The sequence below is a fragment of the Dipteris shenzhenensis genome, chromosome 14, assembly GCF_047967505.1.
Source record: "Dipteris shenzhenensis isolate YYH24624 ecotype China chromosome 14, Dip_SZ_1.0, whole genome shotgun sequence".
Lineage (NCBI taxonomy): Eukaryota > Viridiplantae > Streptophyta > Polypodiopsida > Gleicheniales > Dipteridaceae > Dipteris > Dipteris shenzhenensis.
In genome coordinates this window covers 42801551-42822960 of record NC_141609.1, presented here as the reverse complement: position 1 = coordinate 42822960, position 21410 = coordinate 42801551, and the positions used below count along the sequence as shown (strand labels likewise).

The following is a 21410-nucleotide window of genomic DNA, read 5'->3' as shown; positions in this document are numbered from 1 at the left end:
AAAAAGGTGCATCCAAGATTGAAATTTAAATGCCAAAATTTAGCCCTAGCATTTTAGCTCCATTCCAAGATCAATTTTGAAACCGATCTTAAGTAAGTATGTAGGCAAAGGTTAGGACCTTCATCCCTCAACCAAGATCAATTTTGCAACCAATTTTGGTTGGAGGGATGAAGGCCAAAGGCTAGGCTCTTTCTCTCCAACCCAAGATTTTGTTGGGACATAAAAGGCATAGCATTTTCCTTCATCCCCCAAGCATGATCAGTTTTGAAAGGCCTAGCATTGTTCGGACCTGAAAGTCCTTGCCTTTGCTCTTTATCTCCCATCAAAGATTGGTTTTAAAATTGATCTTGATTAGGGAAGACCCGTTTTAACTTTGATTTGGATGAAATTAAACTTGGATTGGAGAATGGGGAAGACTAGTTTTAAAATCGATCTAGATGAAATTAAACTTGGATTGGAGGATGGCCATCTCCTAATCAAGATCGGTTTCAAAACTGATCTTCGATGCGAAGATAAAGAGCAAAGGCAAGGCCTTTGAAGTCTGACAAGATTGATTTCAAAACTGATCTTGATTGAGGGGGTGAAGGCCAAAAGCTGTTAAATCCATCACCCAATCAAAGATCGATTTTACAATCGCTCTTGGATTAGGAGATGAACGTCGTCCCCCAGTTCAAGTTCAATTTCACCAAGATCAGTTTTAAAACCGATCTTGATTGGGTAGATGAAGGAAAAAGGCTAGGCCTTTCATCCCTTGGCTAAATAGTAAAGGAAAGTCTTTCAAGTCCGAACAAGATTTCTTTGAAAATGGGAGATGAAGGGCAAATGTAGGCCTTTCATGTGCAAATAAGATCTTGGTTGGGGAATAAAGAGCCTAGCCGTTAGCCTTCATACCTTCAACCAAGATCGGTTTCAAAACCGATCTTGGTTCAGGCATTGAAGGCCATAGGCTTTTACCTTCATCCTCCAATGTTAGCTAATGTTACGTTAGGTTAAGTTAAATCTTCTCATAAATTATATTTAGATTTATTAACGTAAAGATGTATATTAATATATTTAATCTTATATCTTTTTAAAATATATATATTAATACATATATTAATTGAAAATATATTAATATACTTTATCTTTAAATAAAATATATCTTTCTTAATTATTTTGTTATATTTCAACTAATAATTTAAATATATTTCATTAATAACTTAAAATATTAATAACATAAATATATTTTATTTATTAAAAATGTATTTTAATATATTAACACATATATAGATATTAAAGTAAATATGAATATATTTTAACTTTTAAAAAATAGATATTTTAATATATATATTAATACATATATTAATTAAAAATACATTGATATATTAATTTTTATATTTTAATTAATATCAACTATTCATTTTTGTAAATATATAAATGTAGAATAAATGTAAAATATGTTTGAGTATTCTATAAATATTTTATGTCTTAAAACATATTTATGTAAATTTTAATCATTGAATTATATGATGATAGAGATATATTTTAAATATACTTTATTATAATAAAACATTTTATTGCATTTTAAATATACTATATTAAAATAAAATAAAATATATAAATATATAAATAAACAAATATATATATAATGTTTTAGTATTCTTTAAATACTTTAATTTATTAAAACTACCAAAAAATGATATCACTAAAAAAGAATTGAACCACCAAAACACAAAAGAAAAGATGAAGAGAAACACACTCCCAAGAGTCACATTCTCAAAACAAGCATCAGGGGGTTTCCATTTTCTGAGCAAAAACCCCCGAGCGACGAGCGGACAAAAGGTGGGAGGGTCCAAATATATAGGCTCAAGTCATTTTTGGGGAGCAAAAAAATCCAAATTATTTCAAGGAATATGTAAGTAAATATGAAATATTGATAAATAGATATAGATATAAATATAGCTTCATATAATATACATATATAATGTCTAAGTGGCGACTTATTTACGACTTTCAAAAATCCTTTCTTTTCCTTTCACCATTGGTTGGATCATGAAATTTTGAGCAAATATCCTCTTTACAGTTCCTCAGGATGACCTAAGAAAAATATATAATACATTTTTAATAAACTCTCTAAGTGTATTTTGCCAGAGGAATATGGTTTGAAGAGCTTGCCCCAACCCTATTCCACCGGCGGAATACCCTTGGAGAGTCTACGCAGAAGGGGTCATAACTTTTGCACCTTAGCTCAAATTGAGGAGCTGTAAAAGCGAAAAATGTTCAGAATCTCATGATCATGCAATGGTAGGCTTAAAATTACACTTTTTATAGTTACAAAAGAGAAAAATTAAAAATTTCAAGATGTATATGAGAGTTACAACTTCTCCCTAATTCATATTATGGTAAGAAGGAGTTCAATAGAGACCACATTTCCTTAAAAGTACTTAGGTTTGGAGAATTGGGAATATTTTGAAAATCCCTCCCTTGCCTTCCCATATTTGATAATGTATTAGAGATTAATTTATGATCAATTATAATGGCTTCAAGTATGAGGTTTCCAATATCTTTTTCCTACTCATCTAAGGAATATGGTATACATTGTTATATGAGAGCTTCATATATGGGATTGCTAAAGATTAGGGAAACTCTTTTAAATCGATTGAATTACCATAATCCTCAAAAGAGAGTATGGTAGGGAGGTATTTATAGGAGTTTCTAAAGTGTTCACTATTTGTTCATATATAGACGATGTTCTCTGAAATGAGGGTTATAATGAAAAATAAGTAAGTATATGGTTCCATAAATGAGAAATTAAGAAAGAATTGTATATTCCTTTGAGAAATATACAAGCATGGTTGGTATCAAAAATTATCGCTTGGACTTTTCTGCTCATAGGTTTTTGCTCGGAAATTGTGCACATCCGCATCATAAGGCTCAAAAGGTCCAATCGTCATCCACCATAGTTGCAAACTCAACATGTTCATTTGAAGGAGATTCTGCCATCATACAAGCTTTACCCTTCAAATACTTCAATTCCTCATCTTTTTGATGTTTCCAACAATACTTCTCTACATGACCTGGCTTGCCATAATATCCACATCCATGTGTTTAAAGTAATGCAAATGGTAGTACTGTAAACCTTCAGCCCAACTAAATCCCTAGCCTCACCTTCTTTAAATATTTAACACGTGAAAAAGGTTTTAAACTCACACAATATGCATGTGTGAGTGTGTGTGTGTGTGTGAGTGTGCATGTGCGTGTGTGCGTGTGTCTTTCTATGTGTGTGTGTGTGCGTCTCTCTCTCTCTCTCCACTACCTAGTGATATAGATACTTATAAACTCTAACCCTACTTAGCAATCTTCATCTTAACCCAAACAATTTGATGATTCAACCATACAATTGTGTGATTTTTGAAACTTTGGATCAACTTTTTGCAATCGTTTTGTGACAGAATGTCTATAACCAAAAACAAGAAAGTCATCTAGATTAAGAATTGTGTGATGTTTCATGTAACCTTAACACTGGCAGTAAGGTCACGTGCAAGACTAAGACCTTTAAAGAAACCATGAGTGTTCCAAATCCTTGGGAAGTAGGCCTTCATATCTACTGTGATGTTCATCATGGTACAAGAGCTCCAAAGAATCATGTTAGCTTCAAAGAATGACATCAACTTCAAACTTCATCATGTTACAAGAGCTTGAAAGAATCATGTCCGTTTCAAACTTCATGGACAAGGAATGTCTCAACATCAATTTGAGCAACACATACAAAAGAAGAGTGAACTCTTGTAATTCTTGATTAGTGTCTTTCAGGTAGGTGAGATGGCCTAAACCACGACTTATTTCATTTAATCATGAGCCCTTTTTTTTTAAATAAGCATGATATTCCTTGATAAACATGAATTCCATGTGCATCTCTTGTTTCCCCCCCCTCCGCCCCCCCTCTCTCCCTCCCTCCCCCTCCCCCTTTCCACCGCTCCCTTCTGCCTCCCTCCCTCCCCCCCACCTCTCTCTCTCTCTCTCTCTCTCTCTCTCTCTCTCTGTGATGTCCTCCCTTATGGGTCTTGAAACAACCTCCAATTTTGTAGCTATCTTGATAAAGAGCTTCTCTACTATCGAAAATGCCTTTCAAAGGTTTGAGACACATGAATCAATAATGGGATATTTACGTCCACCCAACGCAAGAAAGTTGATGAAATGCCTCCTTGTAATTAGAGGTAGAAGAGCACCAATTCTTGATGTACATGTAGATTAGGTTGGATACATACAATATTAATTTTGTATTGCTAAGGAGGGAAAGAACTCATTCCACAACAAGTTTAAATTTTTTTTGAGAACTAAATAATGTAAATTGAAAAGCTTCCTCATAGTAAAAGGAAGCAATGGATGAAAACTAGACATGGATCACCTTATTGTTGAGTTTTTTCTTGTTAGCTTTTCATCTATCTAGTTATTTTCACTTATATATATACAATTAGATGAGGAGTAACTTGTGGATAGGAGAAAATGCTAATATGGTAGTTGAATAATTAGCCCCACCATGAGGGAATTGAGACAAATGAGACATACTGGTCTATGGAGGTAAGGCTACAGTGGTGGTTTGAGAGACCTTTGGGACAAGGAGATTAAGAAAAAGTGTAATTCTCTAAATTGTGGCTATAACATCTCACCATCCCACTTGACATTGTAGGCAAGAAAATCAAAGACAAGATTACTTTCCTAGAGACACGAATTGATAGCATGGGAAGTTAGTAAGGATCAAACTAGAGAATAGCCTTGTGTTGTTAAATTCAATGATGCCTATACAAGGCAACATGTACTTGCAAAAAAAAGGACTTTGACAGATCATTGGTAAAGTAACTATACCAAGGCCTTGCAACGGAAGGATATCATTGTTTATGCTGAGACACGTCAGAATGCTAAAACAAGACCTCTAGAGAGTTATGGATGTGAGGAGAAGCATTGGGTTGAAATCCTAAAGGCATGAGTATGAGTACATAAAATTTAAAGATCTCCTTAGGTTTTTTTGTCATAAAAGATATTCTCAATGACATTAAGAAAAATTATAATCAAATATGTGGTTTAATCAAGCATGCAACGAAAAAACACCTAGAAGCATTAATTACCCATCTAAATTTTATTTGTGGGAGTTATATAATGGTCAAAGAAATGGAAATACTTACTGGTTATCTTTGAGCACAAGGTCTATAGTTGCATTGAAGATAGCTACTTCTAGTCTTGGGGACCTTAGTGAGTTCTTATGGACACTTTTCACACAATAAAACAATGATGTTTCCAACATTATCTTATATAAAAATGTTTTTTTTTGAGAGTTTTATAGTCCCCTTTTAAGTGAACTAGTTAGATAAATGAGCATGCTACTAGTCAAGTCTAAAATTCTAACATAACAAATTTTTTAGAGAAGACATTTCTATGAGTTGAGCCATGATTTGTTTTCCCAAATCTTTGACAGCAAGGATAAAAGTGCATTGGCCCTAAATTTTTGTAGTGTTGATTTCGATTATTAAGCAACTTTGTAGAAACATGATTCGATACTTGGCTAGCGAAGTGCAAGTCTCTTCTTTTGAAAGAATCTCTAAACTTGTAGTAAACAACCAAAATTACTAAATCTCTTACTAGAGTTCAATAGTTTTGAACTTTTCAAACATCTCATGAGGTAAGGGTTAGTGAATAAATATGTTGCCTTGCCCTTAAAGAAATAATCAAATCGTTGGATAGTTGCTTCTTCCACTCATCATCATATGAAGTGGTAGTGGATGCCAACCTTTGGATAGTTGCTTCTTCCACTCGTCATCATATGAAGTGGTAGTGGATGCCAACCTTTGGGATTCTTTGCCAAGATTATGGAGCTTTGGCCACAAAAGATCATTATAACACCATCTTGGATTGCACCACGATTCTCCAAGAGCCTCCAAAGACAAATTGGTTCACATGCACACCGGGTAAGAGAGATGTATTCAACCTCTAATATAGACAATGCCATGGTGGCTTGCTTCTTGATAGACCAAGATACATAGCAAGAATTGAGCATCAACGTGTATTCTAAAATAGACTTGTGGTTGACCATAGAACTTATTTTGCACAAGAACTCTCTTTTAGATATACTAGCCTATGATTGGTTGTCCCACTAAGGTATCTAGAAGTTCGCTTCACTCAAATTCCAATGGTGGGGATACATGGCTTTGCCATAAATCACAAGTCTTACATGAAAAATATTAGGCCATGTTAATGTCATCAAATAGATGATCTTATCAACTAGTCAATATAGTGTAGAATCTAAAAACAAAAATCTTTCCAACTTTTGCATTGGTATGCCCGGTCTCGATAGGTATACTCAAAGGTATGGCATCCAATGAGTTGCTCCAACATAGAGTCAAATGATGCATTTCAAACTATTTGCAAGTATTTATCTTGACGTCCTTGTGCTGACATAGAAAAGAAAATTGAGTGAACAGAGAGACACACTCCCTCACACCCATTCTCCCCTACTAGGCTGAAACCATAGCTCTAATATCATGTTGAAGCATGACCTATGAACATGTTAAAGCGAACATATAGCTTATAAAACTATGGAAAAAAGCAAAGGCATAACGATAGGTTTTACAATAATGAGCACTCGAAATGAGTCCTGTTTATGCTAATTGTGATATGTTGGTTGTAATAATCACTAGCTTATATAACTGTGGAAATAAGCAAAGGTGTAACAGTAGCGAGCACTTGAAATGAGTCCTGTCTATGCCAAGTGTGATATGTTGATTGTAATCATCATTAAATTGCAAGAGTCTTATTAGATGCTGAGATCCTTCAATCATAAAGGCAATTTTTTCCAAACTAGCACTTTGTGTGTTGGTGTAGAGCTCACGAAAGAAGTGGATACCCATATTGTTTGTGACATATGAGTTATAAGTACCTTGAAATAGGTTGATGCATTTTGTGGATTGTTTCATGTTTGGAACTAAGGTTTGTTGAGAGCAGTGTAAATCACACTATGAAGATCGGGTTTATAGGACAAACCCTAATTCTAACTCTAAGGTTTGAATTTGTATATATGACAATTTCTTTGTAATAAAATGTAGTGTACAATTAGTCATCTCGTGTGCAATCCTCCTTCTCAATCTCTTAGTCTTCTCCAAAACAATAATTAGAGCCTCATATGCTTCTTCCTCTCTTGTGACCTCAAGCCCTTGCATTTTCAAGGCATAAAACCCTCCCTGAGGCAAGGCCTCCTTTTACAAGTTATAGGTCATTTTTGTAGAGTGTCTTGCTCTTCAAATTGAGATGGAAAACTCTAAGTTTTGATCTTTATAATCATGTTATAAGCTTTCAAAAACTTGCATGGTTTTCTAGCTTTGTGTAGGCTTTCACGAGGCTCTTGCATATTTGTGAGTTCTTTTTGTGAGTTAAATAGTATTTTTTGAGAGAGATCTAGAGGATCAAGAGTTTTTTTAGGATCCTTGGGTTTCTCATCTTCAACTACAATGCCTCACCTTGTCCTCCACGATTTGATCCTCTTCATGGTGCCTCACCTTGTCCTCCATTGTTCAATCCTCTCCCTACAATGCCCAGCATGTCCTTCATGGTTCCATCCTCTTTGTGGTGCTTTGGATCCTCTTATGGGTCTGGATTCTTTTATTGGTCCTCTTTTGAATCCTTTTCTTCTAAGTCAACCCCTCTTCTTCCAGATTTTCCTAGGCCAAGTGTCCTTGAATTTCTCAACACACGTCATCTAGGAGATCCTACCTCCTACTAACACTATTATATGTGAAGGTTTAATTTCTTTTGAATTTTAAAGGAATACACAAAGTAAAGCTTAAGGGTGAGCATGGATTGAATACTAAAATCCTTGAAGAAGTCATGAACATTTCATGAAAAAGTCACCAAATTTCATATCGTTCCTCTATTCTAGGTACCAAATTGTTACTAAATGAGCTCCAATGTCTCAAGCAATGCCATACTTCTCAAGCATGCTTTTGCACTTCATTTCTTCATCATACAACACTTGTTAACATATATAAAATACATATGCATCACTTAAGTCATGAGAGATGCTAGATATTGGCTTGCAAGCTTCTTTCATTTCATGGCTATCAAAGAGGGAGCCGATCAGAATGCACAATTGAAAAGGGCACAATCGTGGGAGTAATAATAGGAAGGGAGCACTCATCCTAGTTTCATTGTGAACAAAGTTTGAACAACTCATACATACGTAAGTGCATGATGCATTTGGAACTGAGGATAAACATCTATGTGAAAAGTTGCAGCTAGAAAATAACAATGTAACACTTGCTCACATGAGAAATGGTGGGCTAGTGGCAAAGTTACAAATCAAAATATTCCCAACATGGAAATCTAAGGGATTTAGTGACATTATAAAGTGAGCCTCTGGGGAAAATCTTCATGCTTCTACTGAATTGAAGGACCACCATTTTTCAACTCATAGAACAATCGTTCAAAGGGGCTACTATAGTGTAGTTGTAAGTGTAGTTGTATAACATGGAATTTCTATTTGGTGATTAGAACGAGAGCAATTATGACAACTAAAATTGCTCTTTGCCCACACACAAACCTCGCAAAGGCAAAGCATGACAATTGGCTAGCATGTGAAGGATACTTGTACAATGGATATCCATAATGCAAATACTACACAAAACACAATGCAGATTAGCAATGCTCATTGCCAAAAAAATGTACAAACAATCTATTTCTACGAGTCCTATAATATTAGTTCTAATGCAAGGCAATGCTTCACATACAAAAGAAAACAAATAGCGTCAATGCAAAAGATTAACAAGGAAACATCATACCAAAAGCTTAGAGGTCGATTCATCGACATGCAAGCAGATTGCACAAGGCAAGGTAGCAAAAACACACCTATAAAAGAAAGGCAAGCACATCAAAGCAGAAAAATAGTACCATGTTTCAATAAGCCTTAGCTTGTGAACAAAGAAGGATTGATTATGCAAGAAATGTAGATAGCTTCGAAGCAAGAGCAAGGGCATTAATAGCAACAGCCCATCATCTAGAAGTAACATATTCATCTTCGAAGTAGTCCTAACATCTGCAAAAATACCTGCAAGCAAGAGTTTACACAAAGCAAATCGTGACCAGCTTTTGCGAACACGTCGTATACTTGAAGCAAGCAAGCAAGAGGTACTTGCAAAATGATTGAAGCATAAGAAGCATTCATCGGCAAAAATCAAAAGCAATCGTTACATATACCGCTGTCTTCTTCAAAACACATGCCAGTGTGATGATATCTACCCACAAAGGGAGAGATCTGCAAACACAATCTGATTCTCACAAGATTGTGACGAAAATCTCCATACAGCCTGTAGGTATCAATTGAAAACCTTGAAACAAAAGCAAGAAATTGGTGCAGAGGTTAACTTACAAGAGATCGTCATAGGTATTAAGAAGACCCGTAAGCAAAAAGAGGGGAAAAAAAAAACAGAACAGTAGCGCACGAGCTTATATGATTAACTAGTGGCAAAGGTGCAAATCTGGATAGGCCATGTACTTGAAGCGGTCTTAAGTGGCACCTGCAGAAGATAGGAAGCTTTCAACACAACAATTTGCGCATTCATAGGCCATCTAGTTGCAGTCCTTAGGTGGCACCTGCAGAATTTAGAAAGGTCTCAACATAAGCATTGCACATAAAGGATGTCTTATTTGGTACTCAGATTCTTTATAAATCCACAATCACCTTTAAAGAGCTTTCAATTGCATCCATGGACAGGGTGCCACCAGCAACCAGCTGCTTAGGCAGCTAAATGGAGGAAGCGGCTAGCGAGGCGGGCTGAGGCAGAAGGAAGCGAGTAGGAAGGGTGGAAGAGGATGGTGAGGCAGGGGACTGAGAGCAGGAGCAGCGGCCACCTCTTCCTTGCAGTATCCTAAAACATAATGTTCATCAGCACCTGTATTCAAGCAATGGCAAGGACACTTATTTAAACAGTATTGTATATAACTTTTGACATCACAAGCAGAGCATACCTGAAGGTTTTGATCGTGGAGACAGCTATTCCAATGGGTGGACCAATGCCGACCACCCGTTTTTCAGTACAATAGCAAGCATGGTTATCAGTTCTCTGTGTTCATTCCATTGTGGCTCCGTTATGCCAACATGTAGCCTGAGTATTCAAAGTATGTCCAGGAACAATTCATGTATAATCTGGTGAAACTAAAGAATAGCACCAGGTCTGCGGCTTCACACCACCATTCCTTAAACACCATCTCACACTGATTACATCATCCCCCCTGCCAGCTGCAGCATAAATATTTGAAAGCAGCACATATGGTGCAGCATCTTCTGGGTTCAACTCCAAACAACGATTCGCAGCGCGTACCCCCCGTTCCACATCATTATGAATTCTGCAGGCCCCAAGCAAACACAACCATGGCAAAGAAACTTGTTTGAACGGCATGTAGTCTATCAAGTCTTCTGCCTCATCCAAATGTCCTGCACGGCCCAGAAGGTCAATCATGCACACACAATGATCCTCCATAAAGGATATGCCATGGTCTCTAGCTATAGAAACAAAAAGATGCCTGCCCACATCAACCTCACCCATATGACTGCATGCAGTAAGCAATGAGAGATATGTTATCTTGTTTGGCTTAATACCATCCAGCTGCATCTGATGGAAAAGATCTAGAGCCTCTGTGGCATGGCCATTCTGTGCAAATGCTGCAATCACTGCATTCCAAGAGACAACATCCCCATGAGGCATCGTACAAGACATAGCTCCTGCCTCAGGCACAGACCCACATTTTCCATACATATTGACAAGAGCTGTCCTCACCATCACATCTTCCTCATACCCAAAGCAAATGATAGAGGCATAGATCTCCTGCCCTCTCTGAAAGTCTGCAAGATCGGCACATGCATCAAGAGCACAGACAAAGCTGCTTTTGTCTGGTTTGCTACCTTCTTGCTGCATCTGGTGAAAAAGACCTAGCGCCTGTTTGCTACAACCATTCTGTATGAATGCGGCAATCATGGCATTCCATAAGATAACATCCGGATGAGCCATTCTGACAAATAGACTTTCTGCATCATGAACCTCCCCGTGCTTGCCATACATGTTGATAAGGGAAGTCCCCACTACAATATCCTGCTCATATGCTATTTTAACAATCTCACCATGGATTTTGTGGCCATCTTCAAGAGCTTTCAGATTGGCACAAGCATCAACAGCACAGACAAATGTGATTTTGTCTGGCTTCACACATTCAACCTGCATCTGGCAAAACAAGTCCAGAGCATTCTTACCATGCCCATTCTGCAAAAATGCTGTAATCATGGCATTCCAAGAGACAACATCCCGATGAAACATTTTATCGAATACAGTGCTCGCCTCAAAGGGACTCCCACACTTGCCGTACATATTGATAAGGGCATTGCCTATCCCAACATCCTGTTCATACCCCACGTTATTAACTGTGAGGTGAATTTTCTGCCCCTCCACTATGGTTGCCATGCTGGCACATGCATCAAGGGCACAAGCAAAGGTAAACTTGTCTGGCTCAGCACCTTCAAGCTGCATCTGGCAAAGAGTGTCTAGAGCCTCTTTCACATGGCCATTCTGGCAAAATGCTGCAATTATGGCTGTCCAGCAGAACACATCTCGACAAGGCATTCTGCCTAAAACTGTCCTGGCATGGTGCAGACTCCCACATTTTCCATACATATTCACCAATGAAGTCCCCACCATTAACTCTTGTTCATAACCATTGCCAACAATGCTTGCATGAATCATCTGCCCCTCATTTATGACTGCCAGTCCTGCACATGCATCGAGAGCAGTTACAAATGTAATCTTATCTGGCATGACACCTTCAAGCTGCATCTGATGGAGGAGTTTTAGAGTCTCCTTATCATGACCATTCTGGGTAAGTGCTGAAAGAAGTGCATTCCAAGAAACGGCATCCTTGCGATGTAGTCTGCTGAAGGAAACCCTTGCATCGTTCAAACTTCCACACTTGCCATACATCTTGGTAAGGGCTGTCCCGACCACCATATCTTGCTCATAACCCCATTGCAAAAGCATAGAATGAATTTCCTGGCCATCTTCAAGAGCTACCAAGTTGGCACACGCATCAAGTATGCAGACAAAGGTGACCTTATCTGGCTTGGCACCTTCATTCAGCATCCGATAAAATATATCCAGAGCCTCCTGGCTGTGCCCGTTCTGGACAAAGACTGCTATCATGGATGTCCAGGAGACAACATTCCGATGCGGCATTCTTTCAAACAAGTCGCTTGCATCATACAGATTCTGACTCTGACCATGTAACTTTATCATCATATTCCAAGAGTACATATCAGGGTTTGGCATTTTGTCAAATACAGCCTGCGCATCCTTTAAATTCCCACTCTGACCATATGCTTTAGTCAAGATATTCCAAGAGTGTACATTTGGGTGAGGTATCTTGTCAAACACAGCCCTGGCATCTTCCAAGCTCCCACAATTCCCATACATTTCAATAAGATAGTTCCCTAAAAATACGTTGTTGCAGTCATATCCATATCTGCTTATTTCAACATGCACATGCCTACCATCTGATAGTGCTTTGGCTTTACCAAGGTGTCTCAAGAGGGAAGCCAAGGTCGCAAAATTCACTGATTTCTCCCAGGGCTGAAAAAAACGACTTCCTCCATCCCAACACACAACATCACCACCACTGGCTGGCATCTGTTCAAAATCATTATCTTGTTCTCTAACCTCTTGAGCAAAGGAATGTAGTCTCCCAGCCCCAATGGGTTGAAGGTCAGAAAGTTTCCTTTGCAGCCCTCCTGATAGGTCTTGACAAGTCCTATTTGAATAGCAGAAAAACCATACCATGTATTGATCACATGCTGGTGTCCTTCGCATTTGCAAGAATTGTCTCCAGCTGCATACAAAACTCCTCCCACTCGGAGGCCACACCATGGCAGGAAATCTGCATAATGTATTGATCACGTACTGCTCTCAGCACCTGGCGTTTGAATTAATGTGTCTTCCAGTGCATGAATGACTGCATGGAGAACTTCCACCCACAGAGATCTGCACTAAGATCACATCAGGTAGAGCAGGACTGGTAAGAACAGAGCAGTGAATGAGAATCATAGCAGTGTGGGCTTCGTGTAAATGCTTACTTGAATCAACTTCAGATCTTGGCATGTCTGCCTGCCATATGACTCTTATATTTTCTTGTTGTGCATTATGCTGGAAATAATTCTTCAACCTGTTGAAGGTACACTTCACAACAATTCTGGTAGAGTGCATGTAGTTAAAATCTCTATGCCTTTCCTCATAGTTCCAGGGTTTTGAATCACAAGCCATGGCAAGGAGATGTACCCTTATCTCCAACAATGTACTCATGTATGCCACAATCAGTATAAACAAAGTGGATCATAGGCTCAAGTCATTCATCGAACCACCTCCATCCTACAAGGACTTCTTGAAAGTGCATGTCGATATCTCCTTGCGTTAGCATGGAGCATGCATGGTGTGCCTTGCATTCTCGTCATGCCAATGGCTATGTGTCTCATATACACTTAGTTCAGTTTCAATTTTGGTTGCATCAATAGTTTGGGAGGCCTTGCTTGGAATGAAATCTTGCCTTCACTTAATTCATCTCAACCTCGTTCACTCAACTTCGTTACGAGGCCAAATAGATGCATCCCTCTAGCCAACGCCCTACATGAAGTCATGGAAGCCCGTTCTCACAATGTGCTAGTTCGAATTGGACAAAGCTTATCAAGCGAAGGTACAACCTTCTACTCAATTGTGAGAGCTTGGGTGGAATATTCTTTCCAAGAAGCTCACATAATCTCCTTGTCTATTCTCGAAGAAGTGCTCCCAATGGAGGAGCAAGCGTGCTGGATGTATCGCACCCTATATGACATCAGCCTTGGCAACGCATGGAAAATCGTGCAACTCTTTTGCATACCGTTCTATCTTCTGGTCGTTTGCGTAGGCCTCGGTCTAATGTCAAGGAGCCAAAGTTGAAGAATCATGCCCAGTGAAACACACAAGGCCAGAATTCAGCCAACATGGCCTGCCACTGCACCCCCAGGAAGAGAGTATCACAACCAGTGTTCCAATCCTCTCCTGGGCCAACCTAAGGGCATCCAACCTCGCAGAAACTCAGCAAGAATGACAGTAGCACAAAGTAGAAGAAGAAGAAGATAAGAATCCGGCCAACAGAAAGAGCCTGTTTCAGCCCGAAACAGCCCCAGAAGATGGTTGAACAGCAGACAGCAGACAGCAGACTCTGGTAGGAGGGAGCTGCAATTGAATGACTTCCAGCACCAGCAAAGGTCCAAAGAAAGAGTGTCCAGCAAGCTGTAGCAAATTCGCCAAGAATGAAGATTATATATATACTTATAAATTAGCATATATATTAATTTATATAAAATATAAAATATATAGCATAGACGTTAGAAGTTATGGCAATGGATAGCAACCTACAATCCATGAAGGTGAGTCCAAAAGAGAAGCAGCATTTTGGCGGGATAGCAGCCTACAAGGGTGTCGAAACCATGAAGGGGTGTCGAAACGCGAGGCAGTGTGCAGAAAAATCGTGGGTACCTATCAACTAATGAATAGGGAGACCTTCCGGCCCTAAATTTTATCGGTCGTTTTGTTTAGCTGTAGCGTACCACGCTCTATTGTATGTACGCTTGAAGAAGAAGAAGGCAGTGGTCTGTCCACTAGGCATGGGAGATCCCAACAAGTGTGTTTTCTTTTGGCGAGTCCGCCCAAATGTGGTCCAATTGGGAGCCATATATGGTTGTCGGTTGATTTGATTGTAGTCGCATTCCCAAGCCATTCATTATTTTTTCCAAGTTGGTTGAGGCTGGTGATGCTTTTCCCATGTCTATATTGAAGTCATCCAACACTATTGTGGCCGCTTTGGAGCTTCTTTTTCCTACTATCATTTTTTCCAAGCAAGCGAGGAACATGTTGCATTTTTGTGATGGAGGCTTGTAAATGTTGAATATGTGGAAGGTTCTATTTAGAATTGTTGTGCTGATGCATGTTATCTCTACTCCTTGTTTTGCATATCTGTCAACCGCATTTATTGGTAGGTGATCTTATAGAAGGGTGCACTGGCTTGTGCAAGAGCAATTGTTAATGATGTTGAACCCCTGCAGCATAATCTCGTTTTCAGCGTTTGGCCTTGTTTCTTGAAGGCAAATAATGCTGGATTCCATAAGTTTGCTCATTCCTTTGATGTCCAAGATGTATTTCTATAGCGATCTTGTGTTTAGCAATGTTATCAATATTTCTTTGTTTTGTCGTCGTTAACTTTGCGATGCTTCTATTGTGACCCATCCTGCGCTCCCATGTAGTCTACGCATTTCGCAACGAATGTCTGCATCGACATGAAAATTTTCATTTTGAATAGCCGCTAACAGGTACAAGTTGTCAATGTCCTTTACACGCGATAAGGCAGTGTAGGCAAGGCCGTGTGCACGCACTCCCTTGAGCGAGAAAGCAAGTCTTTCCAATGTGAGGCCCTGTGCATAATGAATTGTTCTTGCTACTGCTGGTTGAATAGGGAATTGCTCTCGAGTGAGTATGCTTGTTTTGGATGGGCCTACTTGAACTTCCTTTGCAATCCTGAAGATGGGTGTCCATTGCCGGTCAATTTTTCCTTCGTAGGCATTGTTGTTGTTTCGTCTGGTTCTTGCCCCAGTCTCCTTGGAAGGGAACAATATCCACACTACTTCCTTCACATTAGCCACTGATGCTGACATGAAAACTCTGTCCGCCCCGTTAACCAAACGGTCCTGCTGGTCGATGTTCCCCGAGCGAAGATTGATGCTGGAACGTGGATTATGCCTTGCTGCCACAATCTGACACTAGTTAATGATAGCAGTCCAAGAACATGGATTTTTGTGTTCACCTTATCCTTCGCCCCCTCTCTCAGCTCTCTCCTCCCTCCTTCCACCTTTCCACCTCCTCCTCCTTACCACTCACACAGCTCCCCTTTCCCCTCATCTCACTCCCTTAGCCACGCCTTTACAAATGATATGACAATCATCCATTAAGGATAGTTAACCACCCGTGAAGAGAGCAAAGACCGATGAAATCATGATGGCAGCTTCCTTGGGTCTTCTGAAAACTCCTTACGAACCACACACGACTACCAAAGCAACTTATATGAAAGGTAAAGCTTCGTTCAATCGAATTTATCTGTATAAGCTAATGGATGGATCTGAGCCGAATGGATGGATCTGAGCCGAATCGATATGCAATGCAAAAGGCATTATATTATTTTCAATTGGGCTGCCTGCGAAGGTGAGGAGAGTGCAAAGGAAGGAGAGAAATAAGGGCAGCACAAATGAACCTGCATCAATCATGATTTTTGGGCATTTCCTCCACTCAGCACAATAGGTTTGCAATCCATTTAGTCTGGTCTGTAGAGTCTGCACTAGTGCAGACTCTAGGGAGACGCTGAGCCCCCCTAATTTTTTGTTTCATATACACTGTTCAAGAAAATCTCTTCTATTCACTCTCCCATTTAAAAATTCTTGAAGCAAGGCTTGATGGAAGACAAGAGATGAATTCTCTCAGCAACTCGTGGTCTATGGAGTTGCAAAATATCCTATGTTAGATAACGTATGAAAAAAAAGGGGGGGCTCAGCAGCCCCCCCTTTTTTTTGGTTTCATAGATGCCACACCTTCCAAGATTGCATGTTCGTGGTCATCACGTCCCCTTCTGCCAAAGATCACACAAGCTTTTAGCTAATGAAAATATTAGACAGAATTCTATGGATGGCAACAAGTAGGATGTAGCCCTAAATGTGCAAAGGGGCAGATCAGAGTTTAGGGGGAAGTCCCAAGAAAGAGGGAAGTCTCGTAGCAAATCCAAGGCACGGAACATTGAGTGTTACCACTGTGGCAAGAAGGGCCATATGAAAAAGGATTGCTACAAGCTGAAAAGAGAGCAAAAGGATAAGAAAAAGAATGCAAATTGGGGTGCAAATAAGAAGGAAGAGAGTCCAAGGGAGGACAAAGGAAAAGTCAAGATCGAGGAGATCAATGCAGTCACACATGATAGTGACAATGACATTCTCTTCATTTCTAGTTTATCTGTAGCATTGCTTACCACTTCAGATGATGCATATTCCCAGGATTGGATTTTGGATTCTAGTGCTTCATTCCATGTTACTCCCATGGGGAATGGTTCTCCACTTATGACAGTGGAAAGACAAGTTGTGTGCATCTTGGAAATGACTATGCATGTGACATAGTGGGAGTAGGTGACATAAAGTTTTCTTTTGCAAATGGGTCTACATTTGTTTTGAAACATGTGAGACATGTGCCTAAGTTGACCAAGAGTCTTATTTCAGTGGGTCAGTTAGATGATGCTGGTTTTCACACCACTTTTGGCTTTCAGAGTTGGAAAATTCAGAAGGGCTCTATGCTTTTGGCCAGGGGTGCCAAGTGTGGGACTTTGTATCCCTTACATGTATCAGGGGTATTTGATCATGTTGTTGTAATAACCGAGTATAGAATGGAATGAAACTCTTATGCCGTTTGGATTATGTACCGCATTTGAGTTTCTCTGATTTTGAATTTTGTGAGCACTGTCTCTATGGGAAGTAGACTAAATCAGCCCATAAAAGAAGGGGAAAGAAAGAGTTTGAAAAGCTTGATTTGGTGCATTCAGACATATGTGGTCCCATGCCTACACGGTCATTAGGCGAGGCTGAATACTATGTGACATTCATTGATGATGCAACTAGGAAAGTATGGGCTTATGTTATAGCTTGGAAGAGTGATGTGTTCCAGGTATTTCAGAAATGGTTGGCCTTGGTTGAGAATCAGTCAGGTAGAATGCTTAAATGCCTACAGACTGACAATGGTGGAGAGTATCTCTCTCATGACTTTCAGCATTTCTGTGATACACGTGGGATTAAGAGGGAGCTCACATCCCCTCGTACTCCAAAGCAAAATCCAGTTGTAGAAAAGATGAACCGTACCATTCAAGAAAGGTTGCAATGCATGCTTTCCAATGCAAGTCTTTCTGGTGGTTTTTGGGTTGAGGCAATGAAGACTGCAGTGCATGTGATCAATAGATCACGTAGTAAGAGTTTGGATGGTGGTATTCCTGAAGAGGCATGGAGTGGCAAGAAGCCCTCTTACTCTCATTTGTGTATATTTGGGTGTGAGGCATATGCACATGTGCCAAAAGAGCTTCGAAAGAAGCTAGATCCTAAGTCTAGGAAATGCATCTTTCTAGGTTATGGTGAAAGTGGAGAGATGGGCTATCATCTCTGGGATCCAGAAGCAAAGAAGATCATACGCAGCCATGATGTAGTCTTCAATGAGAAGAAGATGCATAAGGCACCCATGAGGGATGTGGAAATGAGGAGAATCACTTTCTAGGATGTGAATCCACCTACATATGTTGATAGACAGCAAGCTGTCCATGCACCAAATGTGCAAGAAATGGTACCACCACGTACTCCCACAGGTATACAATCAAGGGTAGATGATGGATCATCTATTGGTGGAAATGATGAGCCAAATGTGGCTGATATGCAAGTGGGACAGCAAGCTGAAATGCCCTTGAGAAGATCATCTAGAGTGTCTAGGCCACCTGATAGGTTTGTTCCAGGGGTAGACTATGTGATGCTTACTGATTGTAGGGAGCCTTCTTGCTACAGAGAGGCTATGATACACGAGGATCAACACAAGTGTGAGTATGCTATGCAATCAGAGATGAGTTCACTTATGAAGAATAAGACTTGGGACTTGGTTTCTTTGCCACATGGAAAGAAAGCATTGCCATGTAAATGGGTCTACAAAATGAAGGTCACAGGTGATGATGTGCCTAGGTACAAGGCCCGTTTGGTCGCTAAAGGGTTCAAGCCAGAGAAGGGTGTGGACTTTGATGAGATAATCTCTCTGGTTGTGAAGATGACCACACTTAGATGCATGCTTGGACTAGTGGCATCAGAGGATATGGAGCTTATGCAGATGGATGTCAAGACAGCTTTCTTGCATGGGGATTTGCATGAGGAAATTTACATGGTGCAGCCGGAAGGCTTTGAAGAAAAGGGCAAAGAGCATTTAGTTTGTAAGCTGAAGAAGAGTCTCTATGGTCTTAAGCAAGCGCCTAGAGAATGGTATCAAAAGTTTAATGCTTTCATTTAGTCCCAGGGTTTTAGAAGGAGTGAAATTGATCACTGCCTCTACACTAAAAGGGCTAAGGATAATAGCCTGATACTCCTGACACTATATGTGGATGATATGCTATTGGCTAGCAAGAATACTTATGAGCTAGATGCATTAAAGGCCAAGTTGCATGAGGCCTTTGATATGAAGGATTTGGGACTTGCAAGTCATATTCTTGGTATGCGCATCACGCGTGATTGGAGTAGGAAACTCCTTTGGCTTTCACAGAAGGAGTATGTTACAAAAGTATTGCAGCATTTCAATATGGAGGGGGGGAAGGCAGTGAGTACTCCATTGCCTCCATATGTGAAACTGAGTCATATAGATAGTCCCAAATCAGATGAGGAGAAGGCCATGATGGCCAAGGTTCCTTATGCATCAGCGGTTGGGAGTCTTTATGTATGCTATGATAGCTATTAGACCAGACATTGCATTTGTAGTGGGAGTTGTTAGCTGGTGTATGGCTAATCCAGGAAAGAGGCATTGGGAGGCAGTTAAGTGCATCATAAGGTACATGAAGGGTACCAAGGAGATGTGCATCTGCTTTGGTAAAGGAGACATGCATGTACTTGGGTACATGGATTCAGACTATGCAGGGCATGTGGATAGTAGGAGATCCACTTCTGGTTATGTGTTCACCTTTGTAGGTGGTGCAGTGTCGTGGATGTCTCGTACACAGAAGTTCATTGCTTTGTCTACCACAGAGGCTGAGTATGTTGCAGCCACAGAGGGTTGCAAGGAGGCTATATGGCTTGATCGGCTAGTGGGAGATTTGGGGATTCATACAGGTGTACCGACATTGCATAGTGATTCCGTGAGTGCTATTCAGCTAGCACGGAATCCGGTCTTTCATGCAAAGACCAAACACATTGAGGTCAGGTACCATTTTATCAGGGAGGTACTTGAGGACAAGCGCATAGAGCTTGTCAAGGTTCATATAGATGATAACCCTGCAGGTTTGCTGACGAAGAGTCTACCTAGTCAACGGTTTGAGTATTGTCGTGTATTGATGGGCATTGGATAGTATGCTCACTGGTTGTTCTCTCTTAAAGGCACATTGTTCTTTTGTGGGGGTTAAAGGTCACTGTGCCTTTACCCCGGTTATGAACAATACTACTCAAACACATATATAAATGAATGAAAAAGAAGATTAGGGTGGTTCTGCACCCACCAAAACTTGTGTGGCTCTCTGTTTCTCTCTCTCCCTCTTCCGTTCTTGCTTCCATTGAGAGCACTCTCAATTCTATGTCAACCTATTCGATTTGCACTTGCTAGAGAATTATGGCCTATAGATTTTGGTTTTGTAAACTAGAGTTCGATATGCATTAATATCCTTCCAGTTTTAGCTCTAAGATAGATATCTTAGCCTAGAAGAGGTGTCTATTGGTTATAGCATGTTTCCATGGCTTCAGACCCCTATCTTTCAAGATTCACATTTTTAACCTCATCCATCAAAGCAAAGGTTCCACTAATTTAGTGGTAATCAACATGTTGGTGGACAAGGGCACATAGATCCTAATGTTGACTATTATATACATCTGAGAACCTCAGTGTCCCTATATGGGTCATGGTACTTATATATGCTTCATCCATCAAGTATCTGGTGTATGGACAAAACCAAATTTCTTAGTATAAACGATGAAATGCTTGTGAAGAGAGTGGGAGAGAAGGAAGGAGTCTCACTTGCAGTTTTCTCACATACACAATGGGGGAATATACACAAAGGTGGAGGCTGAAAACAGTTTTCCTCTTCCTAGTTGTCAAAGCCAAAAGAACTCTAAGTACAAAAGAATAGGTGAACCCTATATGTGGGTCTCAAACCAAACTTAGCTAACTAAGGTGGAATATTAATTGAGCCACTAACTAGAGTACATAAAGATAGCTGTCATCTAGCTATTATTCATGGGCAATGTACCAGTCGCATCTGCAGCAGCTAACAAGTTGGTGACATAAATGCACAATGGTCACCCTGGCAGATCACGAGTGGAGCTCGATATCTTAACACTCCCCCTCGAGCTCAATCCCAATTCATACACACCAAGCAGGTCTCTGAACTTGTGCAGCTTTTCTGTGCCTAATGCCTTCATGAATATGTCAACTACCTGATCCTTTGTGCTGACATAAACTAGATCAATAAAACCTACTAGAACCTTCTCCCACACATATTGATAATGCACCTCAATGTGCTTTGTTCTAGCATGATAGACTGGGTTATTTGCCAAGTGTATACTGCTC

The 21410-nt window shown here is 39.9% G+C and overlaps 1 protein-coding gene across 2 annotated transcripts; it reads right to left on the bottom strand.

Moving 5' to 3' along the window:
- Positions 1 to 9127: 9127 nt before the first annotated feature.
- Positions 9128 to 13948, bottom strand: LOC147894663 (pentatricopeptide repeat-containing protein At2g13600-like). Of its 2 annotated transcripts, XM_087385392.1 has the most exons (4): positions 9991 to 13948; positions 9704 to 9890; positions 9518 to 9615; positions 9128 to 9350 (listed from the first exon to the last, which is right to left on the bottom strand). In XM_087385392.1, exon 1 carries the CDS (start codon positions 12927 to 12929, stop codon positions 10158 to 10160), a length of 2772 nt encoding a protein of 923 aa, XP_087241518.1. In that variant the 5' UTR covers positions 12930 to 13948; the 3' UTR covers positions 9128 to 9350; positions 9518 to 9615; positions 9704 to 9890; positions 9991 to 10157. The 2 variants fall into 2 exon arrangements, with proteins under 2 accessions (XP_087241518.1, XP_087241516.1); XM_087385390.1 differs by having other exon boundaries at positions 9128 to 9615.
- Between the last annotated feature and the right edge of the window lie 7462 nt (positions 13949 to 21410).

What these genes read in the sequence shown, in the direction of transcription:
- LOC147894663 (XM_087385390.1), bottom strand. Translation starts at nt 12,929, where the DNA reads ATGGTGTGGCCTCCGAGTGGGAGGAGTTTTGTATGCAGCTGGAGACAA.